The sequence below is a fragment of the Epinephelus fuscoguttatus genome, linkage group LG2 (assembly GCF_011397635.1).
Source record: "Epinephelus fuscoguttatus linkage group LG2, E.fuscoguttatus.final_Chr_v1".
Taxonomy (NCBI): Eukaryota; Metazoa; Chordata; class Actinopteri; order Perciformes; family Serranidae; genus Epinephelus; species Epinephelus fuscoguttatus.
This window is the reverse complement of record NC_064753.1, coordinates 25,378,045-25,401,866: the sequence shown is the minus strand read 5'-3', so window position 1 is coordinate 25,401,866 and position 23,822 is coordinate 25,378,045. Positions and strand designations below refer to the sequence as shown.

General features: G+C 40.5%; 2 protein-coding genes across 3 annotated transcripts; one reads left to right on the top strand and one right to left on the bottom strand.

Moving 5' to 3' along the window:
• Positions 1-6,071: 6,071 nt before the first annotated feature.
• On the bottom strand, positions 6,072-16,553 carry ppm1g (protein phosphatase, Mg2+/Mn2+ dependent, 1G). 2 transcript variants are annotated; one of them, XM_049604048.1, is made up of 14 exons: positions 16,397-16,553; positions 15,977-16,113; positions 14,004-14,073; positions 13,640-13,725; positions 13,241-13,370; positions 12,784-12,895; positions 11,557-11,756; positions 11,025-11,212; positions 10,779-10,910; positions 9,709-9,811; positions 9,242-9,373; positions 8,869-8,998; positions 8,582-8,681; positions 6,072-8,168 (listed from the first exon to the last, which is right to left on the bottom strand). In XM_049604048.1, the coding sequence occupies exons 2-14, from the start codon at positions 16,085-16,087 to the stop codon at positions 7,962-7,964; spliced, it is 1,701 nt and encodes a 566-aa protein (XP_049460005.1). In that variant the 5' UTR covers positions 16,088-16,113; positions 16,397-16,553; the 3' UTR covers positions 6,072-7,961. The 2 variants fall into 2 exon arrangements, with proteins under 2 accessions (XP_049460005.1, XP_049460014.1); XM_049604057.1 differs by having other exon boundaries at positions 11,025-11,209.
• Positions 16,554-18,171: 1,618 nt separating this feature from the next.
• On the top strand, positions 18,172-20,786 carry mis12 (MIS12 kinetochore complex component). Its single transcript, XM_049600076.1, has 2 exons — positions 18,172-18,607; positions 20,093-20,786. The coding sequence occupies exons 1-2, from the start codon at positions 18,188-18,190 to the stop codon at positions 20,360-20,362; spliced, it is 690 nt and encodes a 229-aa protein (XP_049456033.1). The 5' UTR covers positions 18,172-18,187; the 3' UTR covers positions 20,363-20,786.
• Positions 20,787-23,822: the final 3,036 nt, after the last annotated feature.

The window sequence follows — 23,822 nt, the reverse complement described above, 5'->3', positions numbered from 1 at the left end:
GCGATGTGTTTGTGTGTGTGTGTGTGTGTGTGTGTGTGTATTTGTGAAGAGACATTTGAATTTTAGACCTTTGATAATGTTATAAGGTGAAGGGTGAAGATTTATATAATGTAGTTGTGACAGCTAACCCTGCATTCATGTACTGTCTGAATGATCGGAAAAATTAGTTCTCTTATGGGAAAATTTACGTTAACACCACCTCACGTCAGAAAAAGAACTTGGAAAGTCATCAAAACTTTTGTTACAATGGAGGACAAAAGTAATGTTCAGTTGATGGTAATAAACTTTTAATCAATTCACATGTTGCATATTAATTTTTGCTCACATGTGATTTGTAATATGGTGTTAGGTTGTATCTGTTAGTTGCTGTCCTCTAGAGTGATTTTAGGTTAGTTAGAAAATGTATTTATTATAACCCGATGACAAAGTTAAAGCAATATCTTAGTGGTTTTAAGGAATGTAGAAGTGCAGCAACAAGTCTGGGACAAAATCACAATGTCATATAAAACTTCACCATACTTAGATAGCAACATGAATCTTTACTGGGGCATTAAATACTCTGAGCATTTAAATGTAACTCATCCTTGTAGTGTCCATGTTTTTTCCACATGCTGACTTAAAAGCTCATGAACACACCGAAGTTGACAAAACGTCCCCCCAACTTGGGGAATGGGATCATTTGAGGAGCACATGAATGCAGCATTAATAAGGCTAACATGTTAGCCATGTTTGTTCATTCACACATTCAGCTGACATGGAGGAAAATTAGAATCCATTAGGGGTCATGTTTGTATCCAGATGGTGAAAGTAGCTCTGTTTTTGGTCTTGACCAACTCTTGAGAGAGACTTACACTCTTTAGCTCCTAAATGATTCTCTATGTTCATCAGCTGGTCTTTAAATGTGTGTGTTTGTTAGGAAAAAGAAATGACTGGTTTCTCTGTAAACTTACACGTAGATCAAAACATAAGGTCGGGTGCTCATAGAAAATGGGGAACAACAGGAAACACAGGAAGAATCCATGCACTGCAAAGATGTACAAGTGAGAAAGAAAATATTAACGTATTTGTCACTGTTCGTGCATGGGAATTCGAGATGTGTGACACATCAAAAGCCCTGACTGGCAGCCGGTGTGAGGGATGATAACATTTAAAAGGAGAAAGCTTTGAGTGGGACAATGGATCACTTTATTTTACGGAGCAAATAACAACAAAGGACCAGCGAAGACAACCTACCACTGCAAGAGAAAATAAAAAACCCTTCAGCTGACAGTATCGTGAAAGCTACCTGTCTTATTTTTTTTTTTTTTAATGATGTGATAAGACTGATAAAACACATTATAGAAGCTTGGGCACAAAAAGTTTGAAAAACTTAAATCATTAAACGAGCCAGCACGTTTCAACCACTGTAGGTCTTTTTAGGGCTTTGGACATGTTGGATCTTTTAATGATTTAGCCTCCATAATAAATGCTTTTTAATACTTCCTTCCCATTTATATCTGTTTTTGGATTGCGTGGATTACCTTTCTGTGTTTGTTTGTTGTTTGGTGCTCAGTAGGCGGAGTACAGTGTGCTTTTAGAGCTTTCACCCTGATATTAGCTGCCTGCTGCGGCTGAAAACAACGCTGTAAGAGCGGTGAAGGTGAAACAAAACAAGGACTCTAAAGACACCAAAACGCTTTATAAGAGGAAGTCTAGAAGTGGATGATAGTTGTCTGTAGGTTCATCACTGTGAGCAAACATTTTGGAATTACACATAACCATTCAACTTATTGTTTGTGTAAAATATTGATTAAGGTTAAGGTAAGGGTTAAAGTTAGGGGATGCATTATATCAGTCAGTGAGGGGCATCACAAACAATAGTACAGCTGTGTGTGCTCGTGTGCCATGTGGATTTGGGGGTTGAAAAAACAACTGAAGATTGTTTGGAAAAGAGAAATATGTAAATTAATATTTTCTCCTCTGCAACATCTTAAGTAAAATGCTACAACTAAATAAACCTCATCTAAGTCCATGCTATTGAACTTATAATAATCCATCATAACTGCTACTGAAACTGCAAATGATAACAACATTAGTAACAGGAAAGGAGATTCAACGTGTGTAACGCTGGAAAAAAAACCCCATATAGTGACTATTTTTGGTCACAGTGAGTGTTTAAACTGCACTACAGTGACCACTGGAATGTGTGAGTGTGTGTGTATATGTGTGTGTGCAACGAGGTCGATGCAGTTTTAGGAGCACGAGCAGGAGATCGAAAAAGCTCTTGATGAATACTTACAGTGTCTAAGTACAACCTGCTATTGTGGTCTAGCTTTCTATATAAGACCTGACACACACACACACACACACACACACACACACACACACACACACACACACACACACACACACACACACACACACTGTTATACATGTACAATTGCAGGGCCAGGTCTAGCTGGACTCCTGTGGCTCTCCTCCACAGCCATCAGTCAAGTTTAGGAGTCTGCAGACAGAAGCAGTTCCCCCAACACACACAGCTGGACAAGGCCGCCATTGAGCTCCATAGTGGAAGCCTTTCAGACCCAGTTTTTATAGTGACTGCAGGGAAAAATCAGCCGGTAACAGCTACCTACAGTGGCCTTTTGAGAAACAGCCAAACAGGTTTTCCAAGGAATTCATTATAGAAATCAAAATATTACAGGTAATAGCCGTGGCTCATGTGTTCATTGGCTGGTGAAGAGGGAGTCATGGGTCTTTTTTCTGGGTTAGCAGTCCAGCCAGAGCAGTTTAATCATATTCATTATACATCCAAGGGCACAAACCCAAGTGTGTTTTGGCCTGTGTTTATATATAACATGAGGATAAACACCCAGACATATAAACTGTGCACTCAGTGTGTCCACACACACCACTGAAGCTGCTAATCTTCAGACAAGAACAAAAAAACATCCTTCCTGTTAAAGACGGGGACAAAATGTGTGTATTCTGATGTGTGATGACAATTTTAGATCCCAAGGACAGGGTGTGTTTCCTCTCTCGCTTTCTATTGTTCCTGCAGCAACACTGATCCTTGGGGAGCGGAGCAACCACCAGGACCGTGGAGCAGCAGCCAATGGCAGGGCAGGACAGAGAGGCCCCGAGGCTGATGGGAACTAAAGTCTGTCCTCTTTTTGCTTTTCCTGTTTCTATGGAGATTTTAAGTATAACATTCCCACTGCGTCTTCATGAGAGGACTGTGATCATGTGCCATGGAGGGTTTTCATGTGATCGTTACAGCTCAGTATGTCCTTGTTGATTCAAGGTGTGTGTATCAGTCGGTAAAATCACCAACTGTGCTCTGTGGTTGGGATGAAACCCGCAGGACTTTTTGCCCTTCATGGCACATGGTTACCTCTCCCTGCTTCTGTCAGCATAACTGGCCCAAAAGTCTTTGCTGCCACCTGCAGGACTGTCTGTGCACAAGCTGTCCCACAAAGAACATGGAGTTCATCCATGCAGCTCTGCAGGCAGCACACTGCTGACTTCACAATCAAAACAGAGGCCTTTGAGTGTGCAGCAGAAAGAATGAATGAATCAGCTTTATTCATATCGCACCTTTAAAGCTCTGAGTGCAGCACAAAGTGATTTAGAATTCAGCAGCAAAAACACCAAACAGATAGGCCCATTTATGTTTTTGTGACGGCCCCTGTAGTTCTCCTGCACACTCGGCACACAAAGAGGTTTCATTTCTGCAGCCTCACCACTAGATACCACTAAACCCTCCACACTGGACCTTTAAATGACTCAGATTTTTCATATCCCCTCCTCTCATTTCCCTGTACCTTAATCTCCACTTTCAGAGATAGAACGTGGTGTGTTGTATGCATGAAAATTGTCTTTTCAAATTTCTGGTAACTCCCAATTTCTTATTAATACTTTATACAGATATAAACAAGTTAAATTTAATACTTTTAAGGACCTTTTTATAACAACCTTATATGAAATTTAAGCCCAAACCTACAATGGAAATGCACATTATATGGATGTGTGTGTGAAATAAGTGTAAGTACTCTTTCCACTGATGTCAGTTCAAAATGAACAGTAAGGAAAAATGACAACATGTATGTGAGTTTATGTTTAATGTGTTTAATGTATAAAGAAAACAAAATCTCATCACTGTCATAAATGCTATTTATTACTGCAATTCTTTGGTCTGTCCAATAATTGTAAACAGTCATTGTGTCTGTCGGGTTCAAAAAATTTTTGCTGTAATGTGACCCAAAATATTTAAGACCCATTGAATCTGAATTTAAGACAATGTAAGACTCCCTAAGGCCTTATCTTAAGAAAACTTAATTTAAGACATGTTAAGACTTTTTAAGGACCTGCAGACACCACAATTTTGCCCGAAAAATGACACAAAACAGAAACTCCTAAAACAAATAAAACAAAGAGCTTATCCTCAGGGGAACACAAATGTACTATCTACTGAAAACAGGCTTTCCATCAGTCTGGCTGGTAGAAGAGGTAGCATGGTTCAGTGGTAGTGAGGTCTTGTGCTGGACCAAAGTACTTAATAAGTAATAAGTAATTAATATTCGACCTCTGAGAAGTGATGGCAGCATTCTTAATGATCAGTAACATGATTAGACAACTTTGTCATATTATGTGGAAAACAACTGAAAATACATTCATTGCGTTGTGTTGTGTAGGCCGGTGATTCCCATCTGGTGGGCCACAGTCCAAAAGTGGGTCCATTCTGAATGGACTGCAAGTAACTCGCAAACATTTCAAGTTTGTAAAAATAAAACACACTTTAAGTACAGTTAATTTCTGACACAGAACTTTTATTTTGAAGTGCCCTTTCCTGCTGTAGAGTGAGTGACTAATGGAAAGCTACTTAACAGGAACAGCAAACTAGTTTGACGCCATGGCCAAACGCAAGTATGACACTGACTGTATTAAACTGCGTGGATCTTGAACTAATGACAAAGGGTAAAACTAGAGCTCCTGGCTGGACCAGTTGGGAACCACTGATGTAGGCAACCGTCCATTTCATTAATCTTAAAGGGAAACTGGTATTTTTCAATCTGGACCCTGTCTGCCCAGTGATGGATGGAGACAACAGTTTTTGAAATTAGTCCAGTATTGAGTGAAAGGGCTGCAGTCAAGGCTGTGAAACATGCTGCAATGAAACCCCTAGGGGCAATTGTGCACCATCAATTTAGGTTCATTAAAAGTTTTTGTTTTTGCCACTGTTATTATAAGTGTCAGAAAACATTACGAAAAGGACCCCATAGATAACATTTTTTCTTACCTTTCACTGATCTGTTTGTTATTGTGAATAAGTCTCGCTCAAGATATCTCGTTCTGAAATCTCGCAAAGGTGTCTAATTGCAGGAGAGCTGGAAAGAGGAATGCTGGGAGTACAGAAAATGTGTTTTAGTGTTATCTGAAAGATCTTTGATGTCATGGCTGAATATTTAGCTGATTTCGACGATGTGAAGACTTGGTTACACACACAGAGTCTGGATCAGTATGAGGCAAAAAACATTTTTAATTTCTCCGTAGGATCTTTTCTGTAATATTATCAGACACTCATAACGACAATCTGAGCCCGTCAGCGTTAAAAACAAGCATGTTTTATGGACAGAAATTTATGGTAGGGATTTTATAACCGCCTGATTTTTACTGCTGTAGCTGCACGCTTCCCCTTCAACAATGGTCCAATTAAAAACTGTCTTTATTGGTCTCTCTGACACATAAACATAGGCAAATAGGGCCAGGTTCAAAAACAGTAAATTTCCCTTGAAGTGGCATCTAAAATATTGTGTTATGTATTTTGAGACTGATGTTCAGTAACCAATACAAATATTTGCCTTCACACTGATACCCATGTTTAAACAGGACACTACAATATAATGGACCGCAACGTTGTCTGAGTGGCAGTGGAAAATTACGCCTGATAAAAATTTTGAGGTTGATTCAGCTTCTACAAACAGACATCAAATCTACATATAAGCAGAGAGCAATAAAAGACCTCTCTGAATCCTCAGATTTAAGAGCTGATGCAGCATCGGTTGTTTTCAAAGAAACACACAGGAACACAGTTGTCATTATTTAAAAAAATGTATTTGTATGTACTTACATACTGGTGTCAAAATAGTATGCACCAAAAATGTCACATTGACTCACAATTACAAAGAAAAAGCATTTTCTTTTTCTTCAATTACAAGTATCGAAAAAACTATGTACAGAAAAAAGGGCATGGTGACAAGATAGTACACTAGAAACAAACATACAGTCGCACAATGTGGTTTAAATGAGGCTTCTGAAAGTAAAGACAAAAGGAAAAAAATATCTTCTGACCAGCTACACTGTGTTGGTGCTCCGAACTTCAAATTGTATTTCCACTCAAAAAGTAACTGCGTGCATCCTCTCCACAGTCCAGCGTTGGGGCGTTTTCAGAGTGTCCTCAAAAATTATATATTTTTTTAAAAAAAAAACTCATTGGAAATGAAAAATATTTAACATTTGAGTGGAAATACTTTTTACTTAAAACACGTCCTAGAGATGATCTTAAAAAAGTGTTGCAGTGGTAACGTGGGACAGACGGGGTAGAGCAAACAGGGCGGAGGAAAGCAGAGTCCTGGAGATGAGCTGTGTGTGGGGATCCAATCCAGGGCTTCAATCGCCACCTCTGTGGATGGACACGTGGATACATAAAAGGCGGCAGGTCTTTTATGTATCCGCGTGTTTCCCTGCTGTCAGATCTTACAGATGAAAAGTACACTAGCTTCTTTTCTCCATCTGGAAATTTACATATTTTGATCAAGACAAGACACAAAGCAGGAATGGAAAAAAGGCAAGATGATGGTGATGTATTGTTGGTGATTGGGCTGTTATGTGACCAGCAAGACTGGGAAAACTTATCCTCACTTGTGAATGGGTGCTAATGGGGAAAAATCTATGAATAGCAAACAAGAGCAACTGGACTAGTTCTCCAAATCCTTCAGTCCCTCCAACTGTGAACCTTGAACAAGCTCAGGGTGGGATATCAGAGATGAAGCACCTCATTCAGAGCCTCACTGGATGAGCACGCTCACTCTTGTTGCGTCTGGAATCTTCAATTTTGGGCTACAAAACACAAAAACATCCTCTCATTCAACTGTGCTGTCTGCTGTTACCTTTAAGCAATGCAAATCTATCTGCATCCATTTCAGGTCCCTTCTCTGGGTTCAGTTAATTCGAGGATGTGAAATGGTGCCTGTGAAAGTAATTCATGGGTTTTATGGCACTTTGAGACACAATGAATGCCTTGTAATTTGGGCACAACACACAGAGCGTATTGTGCAGTCTCACATTGGAAAAGTAATGTGCACATTTCATGTTGCAAAACTGCGATGAAAATTCATGTTTCACACTGAGAAATGTGAACAGCAATCAGACACAGGTCACTACATGAGCTACCCTCAAACCACTGAAACACAAGTGTGAAGCCGCCACGTGGGAAACAGATTTTAACGATGACAGAGTGCGGTGCATGTCTGCAGAGATGGTGAGACATCTCTAAAATGTTTAGAAATACACATTCATCTCTGTAGACTGGTTCATTCTGCATCTTCCTTCAAGTTACAAATACTTGGAAAATGATGTGCTGTTCAACATGCCTGTGAGTCTGCCTCTTCTGAATGTAAGAAGTAAAAGTGTGTCCAGCTTCTTTCCAGAGAGACCAAATTTAAAAAAAGAAGAAAAAGAAAAAAAAAAAAGACAATGGAGGAGTTTTGAAGTGAGGATCGGCCTAAAACAGAGGACAAGAAACTATACTGATGATCTCAGTTCAGCTGATCTTTGAGCAAACGTATAGTCGTTGCAATTTCTGTTTTAGGGTGAGCTGACGTTTGTGAGGTAAGGATTAAATTTTGAACAGAGTGTGTCTCTGGTGTATCTGGGGTGGCCTGGGACCAGCTGCTCCCTCTGGGGACAGTTTCTCTTTGCCTTTAGTCACTTTTAGCCTTTTTGCTGTCGTTTCCGTTCTTCTCCGGCTCGGCTCCTGCTGCCTCCTCCTCCTCCTGGTGCTTCCTCTTCTTCGTGTCGTCTGGCTCGGCAGTAGACGGGTGTGGCCTGAGGGTGATGATGATGCAGGTCATGTTGTCACATCCTGTCCCATCTCCAGATGTGTCAGGGGCCAAACAATGGTCCAACAGCTGTCAGGAGGACATACAGGGTTTGAATTGAAGATGCATGAACATATTTATTTAGAAACATCAGGTACCATGTTCAATGTCTGGGGGTCAACTTAAACCCTGTTTTCACCGGGCGGTACGGTATGGTTCATTTCAGTACGCTTTTTAACGTTTCCACTGCAACAAGTTGTGGATGGTACCAATGGAACCGCTCTGTACCATCCCCATTTTGGTTACCCTTCTGTTGGGGTCCCTACTGTAGCACACAGATCTAGTACTAAAAGGTGGAGCTCTGAACACTGCAGTCTGTTGATTGGTCAATAGTGGACAGTCACTCTGCTCAGGGCTGAGTTGTGGCTGGTTTTGTTCTGAACTGCAGCCCATTTGTTTAAATATCTGTCATGTAGAAGTGTGTAACAGGAGCTTTTTCTCACCTCTTCCACTATGGATGAGAGGCGTCTGACTTTGCCATTCTGGTCCGGTTTGATCCTCTCGTTGATGAAGTCCACCACCTCCTGACTGCTCAACACATTCCTGCACACACACATATACAAACAGGGCTCACAAATTGATTCTTAAGGACTGCAGAGTATACCTAAATATAGTAATATAAAATCAACAAGTAAATAATAAAGTAAAAGTGGAGTCAAAAGGAAAAACAACCTCATGACATTACCATGGCAATTATGCAGACAAACTATCAATGACCACTCAAACTCACCAGATGCCATCGCAGGCAATGACCATGAATTCATGATCCTCGTTAAGCGTCAGAACTTTGACGTCTGGCATCGCAGAAATCATCTGTTCCTCTGGAGGCAGAGACTTGTTCCTCTTATAGAAGTGGTCACCTGAGAGTCAGACACCAAGTTAGCAGACTGTTGAGAGAAACTCATTCTTAAACTCGTACTTCCTGCGGAAGTGATCTTCTCAGAGGATGGGATTGTGCACACATTTTAAATAGCTGAGTTGAACCCAAAACAGAAAAACAACGATCAGTGACGAAGAGCTGCTATTAAATGCCAATCTGATGCAATAAATTTAAGTGCTTACAAGACTAATCTCAAAGTCACACACACAGAAGTCAGCCATACCAATAGCTCTGGAGAGGTTCAGTCCACCGTTGACCCGTCCATCCATCGTCACTTTGCCTCCAGCGTTTTTGATGCGAGCTAGTTCCACCTCGTCCTCTGGCTTGTGGTCGTACGACATGTCGACTGCTTTGCCTACAGCAACAAAGTAACAGAGCGTTTACATTTAATACAACAGAAAAACATCGGCCAATACCATCAGTGAATGTCATGTTGTCTTTGCTGATAGGCTGATGGCAGTCAGCCTGACATGACATAATACTATAACCAGTCTGTTTAATAACTCTTCATAAGCTTGTTAACTGTAACAGCAGCACTAACACACAACATTATATTCTCTTGGTATGTGGGTGGGGGGTTGTAGATACATATAGAAGAGTTAAATTGGTAGACATCTTGATTCTAGGCACATTTTTAATCATACAAACACTTCTATCAAGGTAAATAAGCACCAAATGGTTAGGACCTACCGCGCTCAGACACCACGCAGCGGGAGTCTCCAGCATTGGCCACGATCAGCTGTTTCCCTCGGATCAGAGCCACGACAGCTGTGGTGCCGCTGTCTGAGCCAGGCTGCAAACACATGAACACGGGAGAAGTGACAGTGTTAAAACCCCCATGACGTTTTACATTAACATCAAAAGACAAAGTCATCTTTCAGTAAATACAAATCATGTGAATCATTTGTAAGTTTCCACTAAATAATGTTACCCTATGACTGAAACAGTCTACTGTAAAGCTTCTAGATATTTTTCTGCAGAGAAAAGAATTTCAGGCAGCCACCTTCATTTACACAAAGTCATCACAAATCACTAAACTTGGCTTCTACAGCGATGAGGCAATCCAACACACTGCAAGCTGTTCGCTGGCTTCATAACTGGAAATTACAGCGAAGCTCTTTAAATGGTGAAAAACTAACGACTGCTGAGTTGGACAGCTCTCAAAAGTGACAAGCAAAATTCTTGGTTAATTTTTTGGGGGATCTCTGTTAAGACACAACTGACACATATGTGGAATAAGTACAGAATTTACAAACACAATCACAAACAGCAGTGATACTGAGCTATTTCTTAAAAAAAAAAAAAAAAAAAAAAAAAATAGAAAAGAAAAATAAACCAGACAGACTGAAACTACCTGCGCTGCACTGATAGTATCAGCTTGCTGAGAAGTCGACGGAGCTCCGTGACTGGCTTCTCAGCTTCGGTACACTTAGTGCTTTCGTCTCCTTTCCGCACACAGCAGCTCCATGGAGCTTTGTTGTCTCTGCCGCTAAGTGCTCTGAAGCCAGGAAGCCAGCCATGGAATTCTGCAAGTGGCTTCCTGGCTTGAAGGTAGTTCATGGTGCCTGTTTGCACCTCCTGTTCTCACCCATGCAGCCTCTTAGGTACCAACATTTGGCACTGATTACTCAAAAGTAAGAGTTTGGTACCCGACCCCACCTTTACCCCCAACATTAGGCACGATAAGTCATCTGTACTGCATGTAGAAATCTGTATCACAGTTGCACTGTTGATTTGTCAGTTGCATTAGACATACACACCTCCTCCTTGCCATCCATTCCAGGTAGGCACATTTCCTCCTCCTCTTCATCTTCTGAGTCTTCCTCTCCCTCCTCTGTATCCTCCTCTTCATCCATCTCACTGCTGTCACCCTCTTCCTCCTCACTGCCATCCTAATTTTAACAACAACAAAACAAGACAATGGTTACAATGCCACAATTACACTGCTTTTCAAAGTCATTTGAGTAAATGAGCTTTCACGGTTTATTCTAGTATCCTGCTCTCACCTCTTCATCACTGCCCTCCTCCTCCTCCTCCTCTCCCTCCTCAGACTCCTCGCTGTCATCAAAAAACCTTGACTTGGAATCTCCTGCAGCCTTGGAGGACAGAGAGGAGCAGGAGGGACCTGCGTCTCCCTCGGCTTTACCAGCCTTTTCCTCTCCATTGGAGCTTCCTGACCCTCCACAGTCAGCTGCTGTGGGGGAGACACAAGGGCAACATGAGGCGTTGGACATGAAAACTAGAGAGTGAAAACAACTGAACAGGAGAGTAAAGGAGTTTGATAAGTGCTCAGATTATAATTTTCATGTACTCATGAAGCCTTTGTACTCACTTTAAGATTATCTTTAAAGCAAAAGTAATCTGCCAAGGTGAATTTTCAGTATCTGAGCAGGCAGAGTTTTCCCATTTTCACATGAAAGGATACTCATTACAATATCTAAATTAGTTTTAAACTAGAACATTAACCTAAGAAACTGTGTCATCTTTTTGAAGACAGGAACATTACGTGCTAAAGACCCCTGAATCCCAGCTCCATACCTGAACCACTGCCTTCACCGCCTCCTGTTCTCCGACAGGCTCGCAGCTTAGACCCACAGGCCGCTCCTTCTGCTTCCTTTGCCTTTCCATTGCTCTCTTCCTCCACATCTCCATTTACTCCGTCCTTCTGTCCTTTCCCACCTTCCCCTTTGTCTGCCGAGGCCTCAGGGTGCGAGCTCGCAGCCTTCTTGGCAGCCGCACTGAGAGCAAAACACAAAGTGGAAATAAAGAGGAGCGAAGTTCAAGAGACTTAAACCTTTAACTGCTGTTGTTTTACACAACAATCAAAGACAACTGCACTAGCTACTTAAAAGAATACCTCATCCTCAAAATGACTATTTGTATTTCAATTAGTCACCTTGTGTCACCTTGAATTCCTGGAGAAAATTGTTTTTTATGTATGCCTCCACAGTGAACGGAAAATCCAGAAAAGGTGAACATTCTTCATGAATTGAAGTAATCAGAGTTGGCGTTTAACAACAGCAACACTTAATCAAAATCAGGGCTGTACCTGACTCAGGATTGTGTCAGTCGAATCTGATTTGGCTGTTCAATATGAATATTTGGCTATTCGTTCCTTTTTCTTCATATAGACTTTTAACAGTATTAATACATGTGTTTGGAAAGCACTGCACACAAGACTAGATAAATGAGACTTGGATTATACTGCACAAGTTGTGAGAGTTTTTGATATAGTTTTGCTTTCATTTCATTTACATTCACTTTTTTGGATTCTCAGTGGAGGCATGTAAGTAGAAGAAAGTTTTTCTTGTGAATTTAAGGTAACACAGGGTACGTAATTAATATACAAATGATCATTTTGTTGGTAAAGTACTCCTTTACGCCAAGAAAGAGGTTTCTGGTGGACTGAGTATAGATGATTCTGTCCGTGAAAGAAGTTTTCAGTTCTTATTAGTGTCTTAACATCCCAATTTCAGTGAATTCAAAACATACAAACTTGTCCAAAGCTTTCAATATCAAAAATATAAACAACAAAGTTGCCACATAATTCTATCATTACTTCCTTGTAGTGATCTGATTCCTGTTCAACAGGTGTGGTGAGACATAATGGATTTATTAATGTACGGACTGACTTGCATGAGGTCACCACTGCATCATTTGTCATAAAGTAACATTTCCAGGAAGTTCAAGTATCCATCTCACTGTAAGGCTCAAAATATTTCTTCATTGCCATATTAGTGCTAGAATAAAAGTATGTTTGACTACCTGAGAGCAGCTGCGTGCTTGACAGCATTGAGGTTCTGGCCATAGCGCACCAGCAGCTCCTCTATGGTCATTGTGGCTTCCTCGTGGAGCAAAGCTGCCTCCTCTGTGTCCACTGAAAGGAGGGCGGAAACATGGAAACATTTGGATGCTGTCATTATAATTAGGTTTTGACATCAGTGTTTTTAATCTACCACCAGTGAACATCCATGCACTTCAGGCTGTCTTGTTTTTCCTGTGTTCTCGTGGTTTGTGTCTCATTTTCATGCCCTTGATTGTGTTAGTGGCATTTTCCTTAATAATTATGATCATACTTATATTGTTCTTGGTTTACTGCATTTTGCTGGATGACAATATTGTAGATTCTCCATTACTATTTTGAGCTTTGTTACATGTTCCTTACAGCACACAAACACACCAGACAAAACCACATAAATGTCATTATTAGGGGCATACTCACAATCGTCCTCCTCTGCCACCTTTTCAACAGGAGGCTCCTCAGTGGGCCGTCCAGCGATCTGGATCAGCTCCTTGATGACTTCCTCTGAGGTCATTCTGCTGTCGATGGCCAAGAAGGCATCCTCCAGAGCCTGGAAACATCACACAAAAAGGTGTGTCGGCTGAAGCCAAGAGTCACAGTGTAATACTGGGTTCAAGATTGACGACATTAATGTTGTAGGTCTGCTCATAGAGTGTTTTAAATGTGTCAGTATTGTGGAACAGAGGACAAACAGTGACCACAATGTATATAGTACCTCTCATCCCATTTAATTTGTAACTATGCTGCAGTCAAACAGCAGGCCTCTGGTCGTAAAGACGTCAAAAGACAGGTCGTGCTTTGGTTTCTGTGGCTTCTCACCTTTTGCAGTTTGCCGTCTTTGTAGGTCTTCTGCTCCTTGATGATGTCAGGAAGGTACTTTGAACAGTACAGAGCCACCTCCTCGCCTAAATGGGAACAGCGGGTTATATAAATTCTCAGGACAGGTGTGTGAATACATACTCAAAGAGGTGTGTAAAACAAACAGTAAAAAGGGGAAAGACAGAAACTGTTGCTTTTAATAAAAGATTTATGGGTAATGTCTGCATGCATTTTCAACATAAGATTAGGTTAAGATTTGACTATGTCACAAAACACTGCTGTGTAAGAGTTTGATGCCTTAATGTACCCTGCAAAATAATATAAATTGAAGACAGTAGTTATACAGTATGTGAAAGTGTGTTACCTCCATGTCCATCATACACAGAAAACATGGCTGTCTCCTCATCAAACTCTGGGATACAGTTGTGAGCATCCTGTGGGACAACACACACAAAAATACACATTACAATACCGACAACACGACAGCTTACAAATTAGTATAAATCACAACAACCAGAATTACGCTCTTGATAATAAAAAAAAAGCAATCTGTACATATAGGACACATGAGTCAGAAGGAAAACAATGACTACAGAAAAGATGTAGACATCTAAAGTTTTTTCACCATCAGATAGTTTAAATATATATTAATCAGCTCTCTTAATCAGTCAACAAAGTTTCTGTTCATGTGCATACAGGATTGAACATGTCTGCACATGTCATTTAACTGAATTACTCACATGCATGTGCTCACTAGGGGTGGGAGAAAAAACTGATACAGTAGTCTTACAATATTTTGCATGGCGATACTGTATCAATACACGAATGGCAAGGATTGATCTTTTATTACATACATTATACATTTTTGCAAATACACATTTTAATGCAACTTTGGTACTAGAATAATAACATCAATTGCTTTTTCACATTATCTCACAGAGGACTGGCAACTGCGACTAGAGCAGCACACAAAAGTCACACTGGAGCAAACACTGCAGCACAAGAATGTAACAGACAACGCTTCCACCATGGGTGTTGTCATTCAGTGAGCGGGATACCTGCAAGTAAGTGTTTCATTTGCACTTAATCTGGCCTCGCAGAGGGCGTTATATCTGCCAGCAGTTCAGTTTGTCAGGTGTATACAGCATTTCTGACAAGTTTTATGACGGTGTTAGTCAGTCTGTCTGCTTTACATTACATTTTGTGGCAATAAAAATTATTTAAAGTGTGTCTCATGAGGTAAACCTGATGTTGACAAAGTTTTCCTGTGGGGAGACAATTTGCAGTTGGAAAAAAAGGTGAGAGATTGCAATATATTTTATCACAACATCGCAATAATATCGTATCATGGGTCCTATGGCAATTCCCAGCTGTAGTATTTACTAATCAGTTTTCCTTGTTATTTAGTTGGCAGCTGGTGTATTACTGCTACTTAGCTGTTTTTCTCATCAGAAGTCACTTAAAAGGGAAACTTCAGTCACTTTCAAAATTCATAAATGTTCTTCCTCTAGTCTAAGAAGTCTAAAAATATTAGTAAACATGAATAACTCTGCCCCATCCCAAAACTAGAGTGCTGAAACTTAACTTTGTGATGTCATAGGATATAAAGTCTGGAGCTGCTCCACAGACAGTGAACTGTGAAAGATGTTCTACATGACACTGAGAGCACCCAGGGGAATGCTCCGAGTGTATGGGTACAGTTTCTATTTCAGGACTGAAAATACTGCAATAGATTAAAGGTCATTTAGGTATTAAAAAAAAAGAGAACAAATGTTCTGTGTGTCCACAAAATCAGTCCCCCAATCATAATTTATGGAGCAGCTCCAGACCTTACACCCCATGACATCACAAGTTTGAGACTTCTGTGATTTCTGGCTTTGGGAGAGATTAGCTCATGTTCACAGGTATTAATTGAACTTTCAAAGGGCATGGAAATAGTATTCCTAATTTAGGTGGTGTTCCCCTTTAACAAAATGAGACAGAGACACAGGATCTCCAAATGCTGTCAGCTACACTTTGGTACTTTCAGACATGAGTCAAACAGCAGACTACAATTACATACTGTTGAATGTTGTGGGAGAGTGATTACAATGTAGATCAGCATACCAACAACACCCTGAGGATGATTTATGGACTGCATCCATCAGTGCAGTTGGTGCTCAGGGAGAAGCTAGTAGGAGAGCAGTGTTTATCGGCCCTATACAAACAAACCTACACAGAGAAATGCCTCACATCCCTTCAACCCGCCATTAACAAAAAGAGACAGATTTCAATTCTTTGTGTTTAAGTAGCGGCAACATGGTTGTCTCTGATCCGGTCATTCATTTTCCGCCTCACCTCCATGGAGACGCGCCAGCCCTGCATGGCAGAGAAACCGTAGCTCATGTTGCTGTTGCCGCCATCGAAAGAGGTCTTGGTCGTGTTAGGTTGCGACAGATAAGCCCCCATGGTTGTTGTTTTCTATGGCTTTACACCTGGAGGGAAACAACGCAGTTTAGCTTCACATAAAAAGACACACACGTATAACACAACGCATTTGTCACACTTGAACTGCGTTTACCAGCCTGGCTAGTTACGGTTGCTAGCTAGCTAACATTAGCGCCACCACAACAAAAAGTAGACGCATTAGCTAGCTACCATCACCATGCTAACAGGAGCGAACCCGGCTAAACTTCCAGCCCTAACCTCTGCCCCCGCCATGCAAGCGGCTGCGCAGTTGCGGACACATCAAACAGTCGGCGCCGACGGTTAGCTTACCTATTGTGACAGAGCAGGATGAGCTGATGAACGGGTCCCAACGAGAGAGCTTCACATAGAAAAGATTGCACGTGTGGAAGCAAAAGCCGCTATCAACACAGACAGACCAAAAGAAGCAGGAGCTGAGGAGGAAGTAAGCGCGCGCGCATGTCCCTTTCGTTCCAACAAGGGGGCGTGTCTGAAACGTACGTCACACGTCACGATGTCAAGTCGTCCCCCCCCCCCCCCCTTTTTTTTTTTTTATGAACGAAGTCATCAATTAAACACCAAACATACAGGCGTTGGACAAAATACGAATAGTCAAAATAAAACAAAATAAAAAAATGAATAGGCTACTTTTTTTTTTAATCAACCAAGATCAACGTTGCACTGATCGGTGCAGGTACTCTTGTGGCCAGTTGAGAGTCCCCTAACAAAGTATGTGATGAAAAGCAGGCCTTTTACTAGTAATTCAAATTTCCACATAAGGAATACCAGTGGTCAAAGAATAACTAATAATAAACGTTAATTTGTCCCATTTGCTATTTAAGCCCCTGAAAAGCAAATCCCATCTCTGTCAGGGGTTTCTTTTTTTTTGTTCTTTTTGTTATAATGGTCAGTAGCAATCGATAACAAAATTATATGCCTATTATACATTAACTATAAATACTATAAATACATTACTAAAACTATTTTATTAAATTAAAATATTTTTATTTTCTTGGTGTTTTTGTCATGTACAGATATGCACTGATGATTGCTGGGTAATATGAATATACTGATGTTTTCGAATATTCAAAACAGAAAATAAGATTACTGTATGTCAAGTCTCTATTTGATCATATGACGATACAATATATAGTCGTTAGTTTAGGCACAAAATCTATCAATACAGACAAGCTGAGCAAATCTTCAAGCCAAGCAAGTAGTTTTTCAGCTGAATGATACAACTGAAACAGGTGGCATATTTCTACATTATGATGAACATGGGCACTGCAATTTATATTTTGGGTGAGTTCCACATACAGTATGCTCGTATGGCTTAAGTCTCATGAGCACAGCTAAAAGCAGTCCTTAACAAATGCACTATTTATTCTTGTTAGTGATGTTGGTTATAAACTATAATGCCCAGCTGCCTAGCCATTTTTAAATAATTAAAAAAAATGTTTGTGACCTCTTTTTATTTATTTACCAATTTGCCTCAGTGGGCTTTATAACATATGACATACCACTGCCCGTGGACCCTCACAGTGGATAAGGAGTGAGTGCCACAAAATGACAAAAAGGATTGAAAGACAGTAAGAGATCCAACGTTGCTACATAGTATCCCTAATCTTTGTTCTATATGAAAACCTCAAATTTAATTTAATTATCAAAATGTATAGGATGGAGAAATATATATTTTTCCACATTGGTTTCCACCCTTTCAAGTCTTTTATCCCTCTAAAAGCCTCTGGTTAAAAAAAAAAAAAGTGACCATGAACTTGATCAAATTAATAATAATAAATTATATCCACAAATCTGACTGTAAAATTCAAAACAACAAAAAAACAAATCTAATTGAGAGGTGCGGTGCTTTTGTGTTGTTGTGTTTGTGTGTCAATTATTTTATACTATTTGTATTATTTATTTTATCAACATTATATTGTATCTATTTATTGTAACATTATTATTATTATTAGCAGATTTAGCTTCCGGGTCCACGCGCTGTACCGCTCCACACCAGTAGGTGGCGGTAAGGCGCTGTGTCGTTGTTTGCCAAACGCCGGAAAAACAGATGACAAGGAGAAGAAGGAAAACAAGCAGTTCAACATGGCGCGGGAAACCCGGGAAGAGATGGAGATGGATACCCGCGGAGAGGTGGGCGAAGAGGCGGACGGTCTCCCTCTGACAACTTTAAAACTGTACGAGACACAGTTTTTCGGTTTCACCCCACAGACATGTATGTTACGGGTCTACAGTGCCTTCCGGGACTCCCTGTACGACATTTTACCCGTGGTGGAGAAGGTGTGTGTGAGGCAGCTGAGCAAAGGCAAGTCTGACGGGGCCGAGGAGGTGATCCAGACCCGGGCCCGGGAGTGCAGCCGGAAGCTGCAGCAGTTTCTGGAGAAGCAGTTCAAGAAGCTGTCGGAGCGGATGGAAACACTGCTGATCGACCGCTGCTTCTCCATCCCGCCTAATGTCCTCCTGCCCGAGGACCTGTCACACAGGAACTACCCCCAACACTTAGAGGTGGGTGGAGGAGTATTCAAGTGTAGCTCACTATCATGACCTAAACTAAAGTAGTACAGACTTAATGACATAAGAGTCTGACAAGCTACTTTTATCTATATAGCATAAATAATGTGCTGTATGAACTCTAAATATCTGGACAATGTAGAAATCTTTATTTAGGCCCTTATGTCAGATTGAAACAGCCTGAGGTAAAGAGTTGAATTACCTCTCCAGGTTTTAAACATTTCAGAGGGAAAAATTACAACAGTTTAACACTCAAGCACTTCCAAATGAATCTGTGTGGTGTGATACAGGGGTGTAAATATAGACAGTGCAGGTAGTGGGGTTGCACGGGGGCCCATGGGGTGGAGGGGCCGCTCATACTTTTTGATGGTGACTTTAAATCTTCACAAATGATTCTTATCTGTGAAATTAAAGTAAATAAAAGGTTTGTTTCCACTGAGGGAAATGCTTTTCAGCTTGCAAACATGGACAGGAGGTCCGTGTCGACGTGACGTGTAGTTACATTTCTGGGGAGGTGCGTGTCAGGCTACAGCATAGATTTGACACACAAGTATAAATCTTCCTCAAGTAGAGAATGGGCCCATGAGAGTGATTCAGTGTACCACCTCAGGTATACGCCTGTGTTCAAAGAAGAACACATGTTAAAATACAAATGTTACCTGCTATACGTGCCCTCAAGAACTTATTTAGGGCACGTATAGCAGATAACAAAAAAAAGAAACTGACACATGAGTTTGCCTTCTTGACAGTCAGTTTCTTTTTCTTCTTTTGTGAAATAGTCAGTAGAAATCTATTACTAAATTATTTGTTCATTTTACATAAACTACACAAACTACAAATAAACTATTTTAAAAAACTCCTCAGGAATGGCTTGACGGACATGACAAAGAGCTCAAGGTGTCAACCTGGAATAAAAATTCCAGAGATACCAATCTGATGTGCTGGTACCCCACCTCACAACCAACAGGACTCATAGAATCTGCTGCCAACACCCTGGTGCTAGACACCTTACAAGAGGTCCTGTGCCTCGACAGGTCACAGCAAAGTCCGATTCAAGGAGACCCCATCATGGAGCAGGGGTACCTCTGTGGCGCTGACATGTCTCACAAATGCTTGAGGCCAGGTTGATGCCTTGGGCCATTCCTGAGCTGTTTTTGTAGTGTGACAACGGTGTTTGAGTGGGTGGAGCGTGTCAGGTGGCATCACATGAATGCCAGGACTCAAGGTTCCCCAGCAGAACATTGCATTGTAGCGAAATGACCAATGATACTCACTTTACCAGCCAGTGATTTTAATGTTTTGGCTGATAAGTGTACAACATAATTTAGAAACAGTGACACCATTAGTTGCTCCTGTTTTTTGACGGTTAGTGCGTTTACTTACAGCGCAGTCATTATCAAACATGGTTTGTTTCTACTTGTTGAAAACAGGGAACTAATATATCTGTCTGTGGTTTGACTGTGGTCCTGTTCCATCCAGGAGGCCCTGAGGCTGGAGTCGTCCCACGCTGACCTCCAGAGAGCCTACGAAGCAGAGGTCTGTGCCAGACAGGCCCTGCTAGCTGAGCTGGAGGAGCAGAGGGAGGTGCAGAGGCAGCTGGAAGGCATCCTGACGTGGATCAGAGAGCTGCAGGCTGCCTGGGTGAACGAAGGTAACGGCAGCTTCCATGACAGTTTCCGGCTTGTGATGGAGTCTGTGAAGAAGCTGGAGGAGGCCGTCGGGGAGGTCTGCAACAGGGCGCCTCATTGAACTGAACTCAGATTTATAGATTTTGTAGACCGATATTACTGCCAGACTTTTATCTATTATCTTATTGTTCTTTGTCTATTCTGTTTCAATCTATCTGATGGAGATGATTTAGAATTACTGAATTATCCCAGTTTTTATCTGGTTTATAAATAATAAATCACAAATGAATTAATCCTCTAACTTATGTAAATATTGTGAAACAGCATTTCTCAAGCGGAGGGCTTTAGCCAAGTAAAAAAAATGTGGGGTTTTTTTCATGTTGGACAGTACTTTTTCTCCGCTGTTTGTCACAAAGGCAGCATTCATTTCCTGTGAAAATGATGCCAGAACATGTGCTTTGATGACTTTATGACCATCTATCATACTTCAATCTGAATAAAGCTGAGTCATCTTTTTATAAACACACAACTGCAACATCAGCAAACATTATTTTACCTTTCCACAGTGTAAATAATAAAGCAGATGGTGGTTTCTATCATCTTCCTTCTCATACACTGTATGTCTCAAAAACTCCATTCTCTTAACACGTTATATTTTCTTAACTATATCTGTAACTTGAAGGTGGTTTTATTTGTTTTATTCTCGTTTATTTCTCAGGTGTTTTTCAGAGCTACAGTTTTGAGCAGCAGAGGGCGCTCTCTGTTTGTTAACATCACTCAGCCAGCTACACTTAAACTGTTGGCCTGTATTACGTCCAAACACACGCTCTGTTGCCAGTTCATTAGGCACACATAGCTAAAACTACCTTCATGAGGGTAGCCTTTGTTGCAATAATAGACTGCATTAATTGCAACTGCTTATCTTAACCAGCAGTGATCCTTAATGTCCATGATTTATGCCCAACAGTGTGTGATACTGGATACGGTTGTTAAGCATTGTACTGTGTGTTTTGTTGTTCTCATGACCACTGTCTGTGTTTCAGATTGCCCCTCAGGAACATTAAAGATAACTTTACCTTAGATAAGTGAACCTAACAAACTGGCAACTGAGTGTAAGTAACATCTTAATTTTAAGGGCCTTGAAGAGTTATGGTGTTGCAACAGAAAGGAAAAAAAAAACCCAAAGTGGGAGACACTGGTGCAACATACAAAGTACATTTATTGTTGTGGAGGAATTAGTATCCAAAACTGTCTATTGTTAAGCCTTTCTTTGAAGGTTTGACTTTAAAATATGTCTAAAACTTAAAAATTAATGAGACTTTTTATACAAATGAACTATATAACTGCACACACTAGGCTGTAGATTGTGCAAAATCTATCAGGGGTTTGATGTGGAATTGGTAGTAACACTATAACTCATAGAGATGGACAAAAAACAACAATACTTCGAATACTTTTAGGTACTTAAGGTATATGCGTCAGCTAATAAAAATTATTGTTAGAAATTGTTTTATGAGGAGTACAGTGTGTGCCAGTTCTTGCTCCTCTCACTATTAATGGGTGACACCTCTAGTCACCTCTGGAGTGACAAGATCAGAAGTCATCAACACCAGAAATGTCAGACTGATCAAACTTAAAGACACATTTTACAGGTGTAAATAATATTAATGATGGCTGAATTCCATTTAGCTGCTTCACTTGCAGGTTGTAGTTTTATGTATGCTGACCAGATTCACTGGGACACATGACTAGAACAGAGACATGGTAACACAAGAGCTCCTAATTATTGTTTTTATTGATTACTCTTGTTATTCTTTTCTGTTAAGTGTACTGAGTTCATTACATACGAAATGTATAAAGACTTTTGTGCTTTGTCACAGTGGAGGGCAACATCAGCATATCATCATTTAATGTAACAGTGGGGCTCATGTCTTCTCTCTGATGAACACAGTGTAGTGTGGTTTTCCACAGCTACATGGATTAGACCATCGGGGGTGCTAGTGTTCATCTATTTGTCTTGGGTAGTATGATGCATCTCACCAGTTCACCACAGCAGTTTCAAACTGTGTCTTTAATATCTACTTGTTACCTTATTTTTAATATATTTCTGAGGGCAAACCACAGCAGAGTTGCAGTGTGGTGTAGGGCAACATCTCCAGACTGAATAATGACTTGAGAAACAATTATTTGTTGAAAGTTTGACTGGTGACTTATTAGTTCACTTATATATCTGTCATCTTGGGTTAGACCACTCAAAATATTTTATTTTGCTGCTACAGCCTCTGAACTCCAGACTCACATGGGCAAGTGCACAATCTTTTCTCTATTAAAATACTGATATCAAATACAAAAACTAAGAAAAAACTATTGTCTACTAATAAACTAATAAACTATTGTCCCTGTGGTTATAGAATAATCAATTGAGTAAAAATGATCCATAACTGGAGGCTGTCTCAGGGTCCAAGGTTTTTTTTTTTGTTTTTTTGTTTTTTTTTTTTCAATTTCTAGACCAGGCATGTGGGTCAGAAATCTGCTTGCCTGAACTCAAATTTCATTTTACTTTTCACCTGGTTTAAGCCACCTTGTTTTCAAACTTGCGGCTGTGCAATACATAGTTGGAGTTTTGTCCATGTTCTCTAACAGCACCCATCTTAACTCTGTGTCCAGGAAAATTTAAATGCTTACTTGCACTTCAGCTCAAAAACTTTGTCTTTACCCTCCGTCATTTTCTCATGAGTTCCCAATCTATACTGTGCACGTACCGCACAACTCTCAACAGAGATGAGAGGGAATCGAGATGCCTCACTCCTTATCTCCTTCCCATCATCAGCTCTGTAAATAACAAAGTGTTTAATTCTTTTTCACCACTTGCCTGATCAGACAAGCAAGCTACTATATTTACTAGCCCAGCGTGGCATCTTGCTTGCCCCGGGTAGTCCCTATAGCTGAGCCCTGCTTGTAAGTGTAATATTTAGAGTCTAGTTAGTTGGAGACAACTGTCACTGTTGTTGCTGATGTCAGATTTACAGCCCCAACAACAACAACTTAAACTGAAAGTACATAAACAACAACAACAAGAGGTGCAGTGTAAACAGTAAACATTTGCTTTAGCATTCCTTGTGTGTGTGTGCGCGCGTGTGTGTGTCACTTGCCTGTTGTGACTCTCGGGAGAAATGCTCAGTCCAGATGGGGAGGTGTGAGAACATTGTTTCTGTTTGTATGTGCAAATATTTCTCATGATAATGATCTTACATGATGTATCTGTGTTTTGCTTGAAGCATTTTTTGGTATCACTCTAAAAATGACAATAGATCCATCACTTGTCAAACTATTTGCTCTAAAATCGTGCTCAATCAACGTCTTATTCAGTGTGTTTTCTCTCCGCTGTTTGAAATGAGCCAAAAGGACCAAACCGCTGTACTCACAGTTGTAAGGACAGTGAGGCACAGCTCTCATGTTTCTTATTTTTCCTCTGGCTTGGCAATATTATTCAAAAACCCAGTCCAGAAGTGCTGGTCAGTGGTTTCTGTGATAGAGTTGTTTTTACATGGACAGCTTCCAAACAGTCTGTGCTGAATATA